Source organism: Lepidochelys kempii, chromosome 15, assembly GCF_965140265.1.
Source record: "Lepidochelys kempii isolate rLepKem1 chromosome 15, rLepKem1.hap2, whole genome shotgun sequence".
Classification (NCBI taxonomy): Eukaryota; Metazoa; Chordata; order Testudines; family Cheloniidae; genus Lepidochelys; species Lepidochelys kempii.
In genome coordinates, this window is record NC_133270.1 from 862,269 (window position 1) to 878,016 (window position 15,748).

At 49.9% G+C, this 15,748-nt stretch overlaps 1 protein-coding gene across 1 annotated transcript; it reads left to right on the forward strand.

Moving 5' to 3' along the window:
- Positions 1-644: 644 nt before the first annotated feature.
- On the forward strand, positions 645-12,147 carry LOC140898720 (leukemia inhibitory factor-like). Its single transcript, XM_073312937.1, has 3 exons — positions 645-3,580; positions 7,512-7,660; positions 9,273-12,147. The coding sequence occupies exons 1-3, from the start codon at positions 3,544-3,546 to the stop codon at positions 9,759-9,761; spliced, it is 675 nt and encodes a 224-aa protein (XP_073169038.1). The 5' UTR covers positions 645-3,543; the 3' UTR covers positions 9,762-12,147.
- The last annotated feature ends 3,601 nt before the right edge of the window (positions 12,148-15,748 follow it).

Below are 15,748 nucleotides of genomic sequence, written 5' to 3' on the forward strand. Positions count from 1 at the left end.
AAAAAGGCAAATATAGTGCCCATATTTAAAAAAGGGAAGAAAGAGAACCCGGGGAACTACAGATTGGTCAGCCTCACTTCAGTCCCTGGCAAAATCATGGAGCAGGTCCCCAAGGAATCCATTTTGAAGCACTTAGAGGAGAGGAAAGTGATCAGGAACAGTCAACATGGATTCACCAAGGGAAAGTCATGCCTGACTAATCTAATTACCTTCTATGACGAGATAACTGGCTCTGTGGATGAAGGGAAAGCAGTGGACGTGTTGTTCCTTGACTTTAGCAAAGCTTTTGACACTATCTCCCACAGTATTCTTGCCAGCAAGTTAAAAAAGTCTGGATTGGATGAATGGACTATAAGGTGGATAGAAAGCTGGCTAGATCATCGGGCTCAATGGGTAGTGATCAACGGCTCAATGTCTAGTTGGCAGCCGGTATCAAGTGGAGTGCCCCAGGGGTCAGTCATGGGGCCGGTTTTGTTCAATATCTTCATTAATGATCTGGAGGATGGGATTAATTGTACCCTCAGCATGTTCGCAGATGACACTAAGCTGAGGGTAGAGGTAGATACGCAGGAGGGTAGGGATAGGATACAGAGGGACCTAGACAAATTGGAGGATTGGGCCAAAAGAAATTTGATGAGGTTTAACAAGGACAAGTGCAGAGTCCTGCACTTGGGACGGAAGAATCCCATACACCGCTACAGCCTAGGGACCGAATGGCTCAGCAGCAGTTCTGCAGAAAAGGACCTGGGGATTACAGAGGCTGAGAAGCTGGATATGAGTCAGCAGTGTGCCCTCGTTTCCAAGAAGGCCAACGGCATATTGGGCTGCATTAGTAGGAGCATTGCCAGCAGATCGAGGGAAGGGATTATTCCCCTCTATTTGGCACTGGTGAGGCCACACCTGGAGTATTGCGTCCAGTTTTGGGCCCCCCATCTACAGAAGGGATGTGGACAAATTGGAGAGAGTCCAGCGAAGGGCAACAAAAATGATTAGGGGACCGGGCACATGACTTATGAGGAGAGGCTGAGGGAACTGGCGTTATTTAGTTTGCAGAAGAGAAGAGTGAGGGGGAATTCAATAGCAGCCTTCAACTACCTGAAAGGTTGGGGTTAGGGTTAGGGTTAGGGTTAGGTTAGGGGCTGCTTTGGTGATGATGGGGGACTAACAGCTCATGGTGATGTCTCTGGGGGTAGATGCTTTTCAACTATCATCAAGTCCCTAAGAGGAAGAAGGGCTTGATAAATCACTGACCGCACACTCAGTTGGCCCGGCTTCAGTTTCGTAGTGTGCTACAAACTTTCTGTGTGGCCTGAGTACCGTCCTGTGTGGCTCTTGATCTCGTGGTGCCTCAATTCCCCATCTGGGGATGTTACTGCTCCCTCTCTGCCTGGTCTCTGTGGGTGGTGAGCTCTTCCTCTGTACAGCACCTCGCACAGTGGGGGCCTGATCGTGCTTGGCCCTCTAGGCACCGCCTCCGTTGGGGTTTGGCAGGAGCGCCAGCGTTCAGGCTGGAGCCAGCTCTTGTACCGGTGAGGTGCATCAGTGCTCTGGAGGTAGCACAAAGACAGCAGTGAGCTCAGTCCAGTCCCCTGGGTGTCTATGGAAAGCAGAGAACGTCCAGGCCCCAGGCTCTATTGTGGCAGCTGCTGCCTTAGGCAGCACACAGGAGGGTAGCATAGCGCCCCTCCAGAGCTTAGGGTGTAAGAGATTCGTGTATGTTCGCTGCAGCTCGGCACAGAGGGGGGCCGGTAACATGCCCGCGCTAGTGGGTTACGCTAGCGTGCCCACAGGGAGCACCATGGGGCACTACAGGCCAGGGCGTTAGGGGAGCTGGAGGGCCGCAGTGCTTCCTTGGACCTGGGCGGTATAATAATGCTTGGCACTCACACAGCAGTTTCCATCGTGCAGACTCATCAGCCAGGAGTGGATTTACCATGAACCAAACCATGCAGTGGCACAGGGCCCCCAACAACAGGGACCCCCCCCCGCAAAAAGCAGGACAAATCTCATCTGACAACCTGCCCCTGAATCCTGGCTGGCAGCGCAGCACGGCTCAGGCGGCCGGCACGTCTCTGGCGGGGGGTAGGTGGCTCCGCACACTGCCCCCACCCTGAGCAGCACACAGAGACCCGCTGCCCCCCTCCCCCTAAGGGGCACGCAGAGACGTGCCAGCAGCAGGGCTAAGGTAGCTCTCTGCCCGCTCTGCTTCCCTCCCCCTGCATCATGCCAGTCCTGGACCGGCTGGCATGTCCCTGTGGCCCTCGCCCCAAGGCTGACTCCGCAGGTCCCATTGGCTGGGAACTGTGGCCAATAGGAGCTGCGGGTGCTGCACCTGTGGGCAGTGGCGCGTTGAGACCCACTGGCCCCCCCCACGCCTAGGAGCTGGGGGGGGCCGAGGTAAGTACCGCCCCCCTGTCCCCTTCACGCACCCCAAGCCCCTGCCCCAGCCCAGAGCCCACACCCTGCACCCAAACTCCCTTCCAGAGCCCACCCCCGCACCTCTCCACACCCAAACTCCATCCCGACCCCGCACACCCCCCTGCACCCCAACCACCTGCCCAATCAAGGTACCTCACTTTATTTTCATTTACTTCCCATTACTTATAATATAGGAGGAGGATGAAGAAAAAAAGAATGGAAAATGTGGGAGAGATAAGATAGAATGTCCTTTCCCTGTCTGGGTTCCAAGGGGCCCCCAAAGACGAAGCTGCACACAACTCTAAATTCGCCACTGTCATCAGCCCATTTGGCAGACAGAGAAATGTGCATGATCTTCCTTGAGAGCAAGATCATCCACTAGGGCAATGACATTGGCCTGCATGCTAGGTACCAGATCACACATGGTCTCCTGTCTGCAAGCCTGGAGCCTCAAAAGCCCCTCCCTCGACCCTGCAGGGGGAAGGCTCACTGAATAAGAAGCTATGAAACAAGCTACCCCCTTTCCTGGTGGATGGCTGGGGCCTGACTCAGCCCTGTTCTTCTCAAGCTGTATGGGAGTGTAACTCCATTGCAACCTACGCAGCGGCAAGGGCTGTAGAGGATGGTCTATCGCTAGCGGTGGCAAGCTGACTCTAAGCAGCATCTTCTACATGCCCACCGGAGGGCTGGCTTTTGGTTCAGACAGAGCAGCTGCCATTCTGATTCTTTTTCCTCTTTAAAAATAAGGAACTCCCTGAAATGCCATGTGGCTCCGAAGGGTGGAGCAGCCTGGTCTTTTTCTGAAGCAGCCCTCTGACTAGGCACTTGGGACGCTGCTTGCATCACGGATGAGCTCTGGTGGGATCTCGAGGAACTTATTCGAAGAATTAGCCAGCGCGAAGAGACATCATTTCCTCTGGGTGGCCGCACAGTGGAGAACTCATTGGTGCTAGTCATTCCGTTCGCTTCTCTCTTTTTTTCCTGTCACACTGGGCCACCTCCTGCAGTAGGGGTTGGCTAATCAGTGCACTGAAGAAAGCAAAAGGTTCCCCATTTTTGGCCATTAGCAGAGGAAGAGGCGGTGCACTTCACAGCAGGCTGCACTGAACACTTGCCACCCTGAGCATGCTGTGGAGCGTGGAGACCCTGGGCTTTCTTCTGGGTAGGTTACGGCGTTTTCTTCCCTTGCTCAGCTCTTCGGCCAACTGCTTGCTGTCGCGGCAGCTTTGAAAAAGTCCCCACAGTGAGTCGCTGCCGTTCTCCTTTGGCTGCAGGCTGTGATCAGAAGCAAAAGGCTGTGTAGGGTTTGGTGGAGGGGTACGTGAGAGAGAGTTACAGTACTTTAGGAGACTGAGTCACTCCAAAGACAAATAGGACTATGCTATCAGACTGAAATTCAGAGGCGTTTTGCTGAATCTGTAACCTGTTCTGCTAAGCTGGCTCACTGGAAAGTGAGCATCGGAAAGCTTTCTGGGGAAATGGCTCTTTTACTGGAAACAAGTAAAAAGAAGAGTGAAAACTGCTTTGTACTGGTCTGAAAAACATTTGCATTAGGGTTTAGCTTTGCAAGTTCTTACACTCTAGGTTTGGGGGGTGTGAGCTGCTGTACGAGGCAGTTTGGGGGCACTGGCTGGCATAGAGGGGACTGCCACTGGGTTTAGTCTTGGTTTTGGGAATGAGAGATGGTGCTTTTTGCCTCTGAGTTGTTGGTTTGAGACCAGCCACTGCTGGCACCAACCCCAAGTGGTTTCTGTTGCATGGATGTTCCATGGCAGCTTGGTAGGTCTGCCTAATGGTTCTAGCAGGAGAGGGAGGTGTTCTCGTGTCAGCAGAACTGTAGGCAGCCTCCACAAAGAGATCTCGGATGGGAGGTTATAGCAATCTCTTCTCTCCCCCATAGAGCAGATCCTTCCACATCGGGGTGGGTTGGGATGAGATGCAGTCTGTGCCTGTCTGTGGACAGCTTAGGGAGTCCCCAAGTAGTCAGTCTGGTGCCTTTCACCGTCATTTAGCCCAGAGATATGTAGAGATGTTCTTCTTACTTTCATATGGAGCCAGGCAGATGTAGACTAGGTCTAGGACTTGATTTGACAGACACATGGGCACGATCTGGTACCAGAGGGAGATCAGCCAGTAGCTGTCTCTTCCTTAACTGCTGGCAGAGGTAAAAGTTCAGCATGAGGTGACTCCTGGCTAGAAGCGGCACCTGTAGGATCAGTGTATGAAGGCAAGTCAGCCAGCACGGAGCTGAAAGCTGTGTCGATGTGTAACAATCCTGTTCCATCGCTCAGATACCTCCACCACAGCCAGCTTCAAGTGGCACAAGAGCTGGAAACTATCAGGGAGAGGTGCCTACCACATTAGCCCTCTCCACAGGTAACATTTTCAAAAGCACCTAAGCCCCAAGGTGAAATTCTACTGTATGTCCCAGCAGGACATTTGGAGAGTCAAAGGTGTCAGGGTCAAATGATGTCCCATGACACCGTGAGCAGCGTGTCTGAGAATTACTTATGCAAATTAGCTTAGCTGCAGTTATGATGGGTTAATGGTGCGGTAGTTGTTTGAAAATGTGTGAATGCCTGTGTTATACACAACTCTATACTATTAACGCACACGGCAATGCTGCTAAAGAAACATACTTGGCATTTCTGGAGATTACAACTCATTCTGCAACAGGAAAGAGCAAGTCAACTCCGTCCTCGCTAGCATCTCTGCAGCCCAGCCCTGCTGACTTCAGCTGGCCTGTGGTGCGGCATGTTCTGGGAGATTGCTCATCTACAAACTCAGGGGCTTCTCCATGAGCTGTGTGAGTGACAAGAGCAAGCAAAGTTCACCCAGCTCAATTTCTGTCCAAGCATCCCCTTCCCCAGGAGGGAGGGCTGGCTCCAGACCTGGCGTAAGTGGGGCACTTCTGCCAGCATCAATGGAGTTGGCCCCTTCGCGTAAGGAGTGAACTTGCAGCCGAGTCTCGTTTCTTCCCACCTGGGAGGTATGTGGGCAGCACTCTGAGGAATTCAAGTGCTCCCAGCGTGCTGCGTCTAGCAGCTCTGGTGTTGGCCCTGTGGGTCCTGGCTCCTAGCACTGGCTGGGAAGTGGAATTTCCATCCTGTGAAAAATTTCTAGTGTAAAAAGCTAAATTGTCCTGAATTCAGACCAAAAGTCAAAAATCTCAAATCTTTTTGCTGGAAAGGAATTCAGAAATATTTCCCGGAAAAGCTTCGGATGCCTAGGCTCCCCAGCTCTGGGGCTGCCCACCTTGCCAACAGGGAGTTAGGCAGCCCCAGGAGCCCGGGGAACCAGCTGCCCAGGGAGCAGGACAGGCAGATAAGCCTGGGCACCAGGCAGCTAGCCGGCTTAGAGCTGCCCAGGATGCCTGCCTGCTTTCTGTCGAAAGTTTTGATGGATTTGCCATGTTCCCATGGAATGTCCATTGTGTCTAATCGTCATTTCCCAAGGGAAAACTTCTGGTGGAAATCCTTTGCCGAACTCTCCTGGCTAAACAGCCTGAGAAGCACAGAATCATCGAATCGTAGGACTGGAATGGAACTTGAGAGGTCACCTAGTCCCCTGCAACTCATGGCAGGGCCAAGTATTATCTAGACCGTGTTCACTTCAAGACCCAGGTGGCTGCATCTTGTCCTCGAAGCCAAGAGGGTGAATGCTGAATAACCAAAGGCAGATACCACAGTGATGCGTATGAGAGAAACAGGGAGATATGTAGGGTAGGATTCACAAAGGTATTTAGACATCTTCCTCCCCACCCTTGCGGGTACCTTGTGTCCCAGCTATAGATCTAGGGAAGGAGATATAGTTAGGGGATAAAGCATGAACAAAAGAAATTACCCTGAGACACCCCAGAGGTTTCTGGCCAGGAACACCTGGATCGGCATTCGCTGGCGTTGATGCGTCTGCCTCAGATAGCGGTTATGAACTGGATGGAGATGTAATTTGGGGCAGTGCCCTGGCCTGGGTTCTGCAGGAGGTCAGACTAGATGACCAGAATTAACCCTTCCAACCTTAGAATCTATTAATTTTGCCCAAGGAGTTATTAGAAATCTTGGATTCTAGTTTTTCTGCAATATTTATACGGGGGAAGGTGGGGGAGCAGAACCTGTAGCTTCTTAGGTGTCTTCTAGTACCCTTTAGATGCCCCCAGATACCCGGCTAGGATTGTCCCAAGGGACGAGCCCCTCCGTGCTTAGCCCCACGGTATCATGTACACCTCCAACGAGCATTGCTGCTTAGAAGGACAAAGGGCACATTGGGCTCCTTTACTCCAGCCTCTGGGAAATCCCACTTGAAAGCCAGAATGGTCCCCTACTAGGGAGCCCCCAGGCAGGTCACCTGAGCCTGGGTGCCCTGGAGAAAACACTGTTATGGAGCACATGACTCAGGGCCTCATAGACTTCACTGGGAGTAAAATCAGGCCACCTATGAGCTAACAGGAAAATAAATGACAGAGGGATTTTAACTGGCTAACTAAGAAGCAGGCACGTGTCAGCCTTGAGAGCAGATGCAGGGATCCTAGCTCAGTTACCCTAGACACACTAGAATCCATTTCCCAGGGGCAGGTAGCCTGGCTCCCGAATCAGGCTTTGGCCGTCCTGCACTAGTGCAATGCTACAGAGTGTGGGTTGCAAACATGCAGAGGAATGTTGAAATCCAAACCAAAGACTGTTTTCATTAATGCTTTAACCACGCTTGGTCTCACTTTCCCCCCGGGGAAAATCAGGGATGGCTCCTGCTTTTGCAAAGCGCTCTGAGGTCCCAGGGTAAAACACGCTAGGTAACCACGTTATTGCTCTGCCACACGCTGCTGCATGCCAGCGGGTGTGCTCAGCTATTGCTGGTACTAAACGAGACACTCGCCAGCTTTCTCAGAGTGGTGTGTGGCTAGTAGCTGATCTGAGAGCGTAAAGGAGAAGCAGTTACATGGTACTTTTTTTCCTTCCAAAGAAAGCACAGAGGTTTCCAGTTAGCGCCTCCTTCATTCCTGCCTGCCTTGATACAAGGCCTCCAATGTGGGCTGAGGTATCTTGGTGTCTCCCTGCCGTCTGCATCAGTTGATGTGACTCTTTTCTATTCCTTTCTAGCCGTGACTCAGGGTCTCTTCATCCAATGCCTGGCACGTGTAAACTCCAGCACTGCCCCCTGCCGAGGGTGTCATCGGAATTCCCTGGGCAAAATCACAGCAAAGACCAGACAGATGGAAAAGGAAGCCAAGGAGCTGTTCAGATCCTATGTAAGTGCTGCCCTCCAGGGGACACCTCTGGCTGGGGAGAATCGCTCAAGCGAGGCCACTAAGCTCTGCATGGAGGGCACAGCTCTCCAGCACCCGAGGCACTGCTTTGAAGAACAGCAGCATGAAACAGGGGTGGGGAAAGTGGTTGGCCCATGCTGGTAACTGCATAACTGTACCCAGAAGGTGGCAGCCACAGGGATGGCCCCATGGAGCCAGCAAGGGGCTGACGGATCTCCCTGTAGATGGAGGCCGGGTGATGTGTGTAGCACCTCATGCCCAGTGCCTATGGGCCTGTTGCAGCACACAACCTCCCTCTTTCGCTTGAGCTGTAAAGACTCATGTTTCTAGCTCTGGAGGTCCCTAGTTTGGTCCCCAGTGTCTGCCACGAAGGTGGATATTTCACGGACATGCAATGATGTTGGGATCCTTCTGCCCAAAAAAGGCATGAGGCCTGCTCTGGGTCCTGCCTTATTGTTGGGCAGGAGTTTACTGGAAATATCACATGGTAGAGTCAGCATGACTAGCTGGGGTGGCAGACTGGTGTGCCGTGAGTCGTTGGAGGTGTGTGGGTGGTCTGGGGGAACAACCCCACTGACACAGTCACCTTCCCTCCAGCTAGATTTCCCCATCAATGCTTCCCTGAGCTTTGGCCAGAATGTGTGTGTGGGAGGGACTCACAGGCCCATGAATCACGGAGCGAGGAATGTTAAGAGGTGTTTGATGCCTCCAGCGCACCGCGGGTGCCGTCTGGCTGGGTGTACCTGACGGCTATTGTCAAAGAGTAATCACCTGAGAACTGACTGTGCAGAGCACTTCCATCTAGCCTGGCAGGCCGAAGCATTCCCCCTCACATACTCATGTTCCTCAGAGCACCATGACCAGCACAGCCCCCACCCTGCCATGTTGCCAGAGGAGAACTGGGTTCCAAGCAATTTAGAGTGTGGGAGTTTTCTTAGATCTTAAAAGCCGTAGTCCTGCCTGTATGAACATAGAGCTGAAACTGTGTCATGTCTTCAGCCAACATCTCCCATTCTGCTGTTGCCTAGCATGCTGGCTGCTACTCTCCAGCCCAGAAGTAGCTGCATTTTCATGTTGTTGAATGTGTATGTAGTTTGTCAAGCACTAGCACTGGATCCTCTCGTGCAAGGACTATAGCAGAAAACCCATGGTTCGGTAATTAAAGCACTGACCTAAGTACCAAAAAGTCTGGTTCTAGCCTTGGCTTTGTCATCAGCTCACTAATCAAGTTGCTTCATGTTTCTATGCCTCAGTTTCACCATCTATAAAATGGCTGTAATAATATTGACCTATTTCTGTCGGCTGGTGTGACAATTAATTCCTTAATGTCTGCAGAGTGCTTTGAAGGCCCATGATAGGTAGTGTCCTGTTGCTATATATGTAATGTATTGTAGTGATTCATAGACATTTAGGCTGGAAGGGACCTCCAGGAGTCATTTAGCCCATCCCCTCCTGAGGAGGCAGGAGTGAGACAATCGTTGACAGGTGTTTGTCTAAGAGGGTTTCCTTTACTGTCCATGTGACAGTGGCCCAGGCGACTCTGTCTGTCTCTCCCATGGTGGCTGGCATTGCATTTGTTTATTTGTATTTCCAGTTGACTCACCAAGGCTTGCTTCCACCCGACCTTCGCCAACTCTGCAATGAGCCTGTACAGTGGTTTCCCACGGAGAATATAAGAGACCAGCCAAAGAGTGTCATGCTGCAGGAGCTATACCGGACTCTGGAGCACATGAAGGACGCCCTCGAGAACATCGGGAAGCAGCAGCAGGTGCTGAGCACCCCAGGTGCTGCATTACTTGGCAAACTCCAAAGCACCTGGTGGTCGGTGAGAGGGCTCCTCTCCAACACCGGCTGCGCCCTCTGTCTCAAGGGAGTCTCGCCCAACTCCAGGGGCATCCCAGAGAGACCTGTAGCCACTAACGCTTTCCAGCAAAAGATTGACGGATGCAAAGTGCTCTGGAACTACAGCAAGTTCCTGGAGAAACTGGTCAGGGGCTCAGGGGAGAATGCGCCGCAGGGACTCAGAGATCAAAGGAAAAGACGGAAAGGCACAAAAAGAAAGGAGGCTTCCTCACACTCCTGAATGAGCCACCCAGCGGGAGCCAGGGAACCCTAGATGGCTGCCGCTCAAATCTGGTGGTGAGGACGGAGCCAGGAAGGCTTCCGAAAAATACTTGAACGAAATACACAACCCCTGTTTAACCCCGAGAAGCGGCTGCACAGGAGCCTGGTGCAGGTACACCAGAGCCATGTCGTGTCCTGGTCCCACATTCAATGTGCTAGGACAGACAGTCCCTTGGGGCCAGGTTGGCAAAGTGCTTGGCACCCAGCAGCCACCTTTGCTCTCAAGGGTGTGGGGTATTCTCTGTTGTTCTCAAGTGGTTGGAGGGGATTCTCCTTCGCTCTCAGTGGGAGCTGCTGGGGGCCACGCACGTATGGAAGGCCGGCCTGAGAGCTTCCAGGTACCTCTGCACAGTGTACAGAAGCCAAGGTGCCTTGTTTCTTGTCAAAAGCACCACCGGATTCTGCAGGAATGGTTCATTACTGCACTGTTTGAGACCCTTTGCAGAAGAACAGGCTGGATTCAAATGCACAAAGACCCAGCATCTATCCCAGAGGTGGGCAACCTACGGCCCAGGGGCCGCATCCAGCCCTTCAGATGTTTTAATCTAGCCCTTAAGCTCCTGCTGAGGAGCGTGGCTCCCGGAAGCAGCGTCACATCCCTGCTCTAGCTCCTATGCATATGGGCAGCCAGGGGGCTCCCCAAGCGCCGCCCCTGCAGCTCCCATTGGCCAGCAAACGGGGCAGCACGCAGAACCACCTGGCCGTGTCTCTGCGTAGGAGCCAGAGGGGGGATATGCCGCTGCTTCCGGGAGCTGCCTGAGGTAAGCGCCACCTGGAGCCTGCACTCCTGACCCCCTCCCACGCCACAACCCTTGCCCAGCCCTGATTCTCACCCTCCGAACCCCTCGGTCCCACCCTCCTGCACCCCAGAGCCCACACACCCATCCAGAGCCCTCATCCCCTCGCTCACCCCAACCCCCAATTTCATAAGCATTCATGGTGCACCATACAATTTCCATACCCAGATGTGGCCCTCAGGCCAAAAAGTTTGCCCACCCCGATCTATCCTGATGATCCAACCCTAGTTTAACCTATTTTGCCCACTTGGCTGAGTTTTCCATTGCCCAACACCTTGGGTCATCATTTGCCTCAGTGCTGAGTGTAATAAAATGCCTCTAAAACAGAATGGTAACTATTTATGCTCACTTAGCACTGGGGCAAATGATGACCCAAGGTGCTGGGCAATGGACAATCTGATCCCAGGTACAGAAACTTAAATTGCATGTGAAATTAACTCGTTACTCCAAGTCACCAGCAGCACAGAGCCGTTGGGGGTTGGCAAAGTGTATGTCTACACAGCAAAAGGTGCGTATGGGCTACCGAGCTAGCTTGAATCCAGCTAGCATGAGGAACAATAGCACTGAAGACAGCAAGCTGAGTCCATACCCAGGGTCCATACCGGGCTTGTACTGCCTTCGCTGCCATGTCTGCCATGCTATTGTTACCTGCGCTAGCTGGACTGAAGCGGGCTCAGGCCCGCTAGCCTGTGGAGCAGATTCTCACCAGTCACTCCCAGGTCAGATCAGATCATGAGGTTACTGTGGCCCGGCTGCACTGACTGTCTGAACATTAAACATGTTGTTAAACTTGGCCTGATTTTCCAGTGATTCAAAGGTCCAGTGACCCAGCCTGACTAAGTCGCTGTGTATGTGTCTCTCCTAACCAGGATCCAACAACACTCAGCACATGACTGCTGCAGATGTTTGTTCTCTTTATGCCCCTTGTTGTTCTTTCCTAGAAGTAGTTTTGAGATCCCAAACCATGGTCCAGATCTTCAGCTAGAGTAAGTTGGTTTATCTCCACAGACTTCAGTTCACACCCGCTAAGGATCTGGCCTGGTAATTTGTATTGCCGTCAAAATGACTCTAGATGAGTTTTGATTCCCCAGTATTACCTGGGAGTGGCATCACCTGCTGGTGCTGTGCTGACGTCCTAAGGCACCATTGCACTGTACCCCTGGAGGGTCGCATGGCACTGATGCCAACATAATGAAATGTGACCTGTGAAACAACCAGCATGCCTTGCTCTGTAATAATTTATAGATTAATATTTGTACAGGTTCCGTATTTATTATGTACAATGGTTTAATTTAAAATAGCTTTGTACTGGAAAGATCTATTTAAAATATGTGGTGTGTATATATATATGTGTGTGTATGTTTTTAATATATGTTAAAATATGAACACAAGAATATTTTATTTATGGATTTTATTTTATTTTTCTCTCATGGTAGTAGGCTACCTGGATCATTCTGGTAATGTGTAAGTCAGACCCACTTATTTTTGTACAACCAGATTGTTAATTTTATTTTAAAATATTTCATTAAAAGTAATGTTGAAATGAAATGCTGATCTGAATTGAAAAGTAGAACCATTCCATTTAGAAAATGGGGATACAAAACTTTTTGACTTTTTTGGATTTTTTTAATGGGTGGGGGTTTTTGTTTCACCAAAACAATTCCGTGAAATTGACCCATATTCTCAATGTCTGTGTCGACCTGAATATGCATTTCTTTGCTGGGGGAAAATAAGTTTTGGGTGAAAAATGTCACTCAGCTCTTTAGAAGTCCTTGCTGACTGGGGCAATCTCTCCTTGAAGTCAGTGGGCATTTTGCCTGCATAAAGACTTCAGGACGTGGCTCATCTAATGTAACGCTCTCTCTTTTCTCAGCCCTTGCCCATGTTCATAAATTTTGTCATCCTGTAATGGAAATTAGTTCAATGGGATTCCGAGTTGCCTGTATGGATTTACCACTGTTACAAAATAGCCGCACATTTCCCTGTTTTCCTTACTTGCAAAGCTCTTTTTATCTGGCCAAGCATGAGATGGCCAATCACTGAAGAATGCAGTGCAGCAGAGATAACCACTAGAGTGCCTGGGGGAATTTAGGGATTGCCAGACTGGTTCTGACAAGTGGTCCATCCAATCCAGTATCATGGCCACAATCAGATGCGTCAGTGGCCACAATCAGATGCTTCAGAGGAAGGTGTTAGGATCTGTACAATAAACTGTTCATAGGGGAAGTTTCTTCCTGACCTGGAGCAGTGCGTGACTGGACTATGCCCTGAAGCATGGGCATTTATATCTCTTCCGAATGTTTGGGTTTGGGAGAGAGCAGAACTAGTGGGAGCATGATGTGATCCAAACCTCCTCTGGCTAAAGCAGTGTGACGGGTTGGAACACAGAAACCCCCTTGGGACTGCCAACTGCTGTGCCAAGACTAATTCTGCGTCTGCTTTCCCTGCCAGCTTGGGACTCCAGCACCCTGTCTTGTTGAGCCAGACATGCCAGTCTGCTCCAACACAGACCCAGGGTCTGAACCAGGTGCCCAAAGCTTCAGATTTAACTGAAAGAACTCAGATGCCCAACTCCCAATGGGGTCCAAACCCCAAATAAATCAGTTTTACCCTATATAAAGCTTATTCAGGGTAAACTCATTAATTGTTTGCCCTCTATAACATTGATAGAGAGATATGCAGAGCTGTTTGCCCCCTCCCCCAGGTATTAATACATACACTGGGTTAATTTATAAGTACAAAGTGATTTTATTAAATACAGAAAGTAGGATTTAAGTGGTTCCAAGTAGTAACAGACAGAACAAAGTGAATTACCAAGCAAAATAAAATAGAATACGCAAGTCTATGTCTAAGAAAACTGAATACAGATAAAAACCTCACCCAGTAAGCATCCTTTTACAGACTAGTCTCCTTCTAGTCTGGGTCCAGCAATCACTCACACCCCCTGTAGTTACTGTCCTTTGTTCCAGTTTCTCTCAGGTATCCTTGGGAGGTGGAGAGCCTATCTCCTTAGCCAGCTGAAGACAAAATGGAGGGGTCTCCCAGGGGTTTAAATAGACCTTCTCCTCTGAGTGGACTTCCCTCCCTCCCCCGTGTAGAATCCAGCTACAAAATGGAGTTTTGAAGTCACATGGGCAAGTCACATGTCCATGTATGACTGAGTTTCTTACCAGCAAAGCCACATTCCTGGGAATGCTCAGATGTGGATTGGCGTCTTTTCAGATCTGTTGTCCGTGAAATTGGATACAATTAACTTAGGCTTGAATAGAGACTGGGAATGGTTGATTCATTATAAAAAGTAACCTATTTCCCCTTGTTTATTCCTTTCCCCCCCCTCCACTGTTCCTCAGACATTCTTGTTAAACCCTGGATTTGTGCTGGAAATGGCTCACCTTGATTATCATACACATTGTAAGGAGAGTGCTCACTTTAGATAAGCTATTACCAACAGGAGAGTGGGTTTTGGGGCGGGGGAGGGGGGAGAAAACCTGGATTTGTGCTGGAAATGGCCCACCTTGATTATCATACACATTGTAAGGAGCGTGATCACTTCAGATAAGCTATTACCAGCAGGAGAGTGGGGTGGGGGAAGAGAAAATCTTTTGAAGTGATAAACAGCCATTTTTCATGGTCTGTGTGTATAAAAACATCTTCTGCAGTTTCCACGGTATGCATCCGATGAAGTGAGCTGTAGCTCACGAAAGCTTATGCTCAAATAAATTGGTTAGTCTCTAAGGTGCCACAAGTCCTCCTTTTCTTTGTCCATTAAGTGCTTCTCGACTGGGCATTTACCTTGCAGATTCCTTTCTCAAGAAGCTGACCAAATGCTTACGAAGGCTACATAGAAATCAAGCAAGTACACAGCAAATATTCGTAACTTCGAATACAAAAATGATACCTACATACAAATAAGATGAATAGATTCAGTAGATCATAATCTTTACAGAGATATGTTACATGGCATATGTAGCATAAAACTATTCCAGTTATGTCATATATACCTTCATAAGCATATTTCCATAAGGCCTTGTGGGGCAGGCAGAATGCAGGTTTGCTTAATTAGCTACAGAGATAAGCCAAGCTGGGAAAGCTCTTGGATACTGAAGTGGGGGTGGTACATGCATCACTGGTAGCCCCACGTTGTGGGTGGAAGAGTTCGCCTTTGATGGCTGTTTGTAGCCAGTCCTAAGGGACTCTGCAAGGAACTCCGTAGCCAGCCCTAAGGGGCTATCCCAGGCGGGAGGGATGGCTCAGTGGTTTGAGCATTGGCCTGCTAAACTCAGGGTTGTGAGGTCAATCCTTGAGGGGGCCATTTAAGGATCTGGGCCAAATATTGGGGATGGGTCCTGCTTTGAGCAGGGGGTTAGACTAGGTGACCTCCTGAGGTCCCTTCCAACCCTGATCTTCTATGATTCCCTCACACGAACAAGTGTCACAGCACCAATAAGAGAACTCATGCTGGTGACAGAGATGGAAACTAGAAATCTACACCAGTTAAATTAACTAGCCCAGCTACAGGTGCTGTTCTTCATGGCCAGGAGCTGATTCTTTCTTTTGCAACATATCATTATGAATGGATCATAAATCCCAAGAAACTGTCACAGTCATTAGGCCCCCAGAGCAAGGTAATGAATTTTGTAAACCAAATTTCTGTTCCTTCAGGGGATTTTTGGCCACAAGGTCTAGCAAATGCCAGGAATATGTAAATGAAACGGATGTGTGGGAGGGAAGGGAGGCTCAGAGGCTAATAGTGAAAGTTAGACAAGATAGTGACTAATTAGCAATAACCTGAAAGGAAAGTAAGAACTGGTGAAAGAACTCACAGGGGGTTGGTTACCTGTTGGAGAAAGTCTGTTTAAAAAGTAAAACTAAAGGGCAAACTCTTTTGGAATAATCTTCAGCAGGCCCTACAGCAAGAGCAGAAGATAGCATTAGCTACAGCCAGTCACTTTATCGGCAGAAAATCAAACATGACCCATAGCTTATCATTGTAACCAGGCTTTGGTCACCCAGCCTCTCACCAAGGCCACTCACACTTTCAAGGCAACTTGGGCGGGGTGAAAATTTTCCATCAAAACTGGTTGTCAGTGGAAAATGGGTTTGTAACTTAGAGATTTTTTTGAGAAAAATTATTTTGAGAAAAATAGCT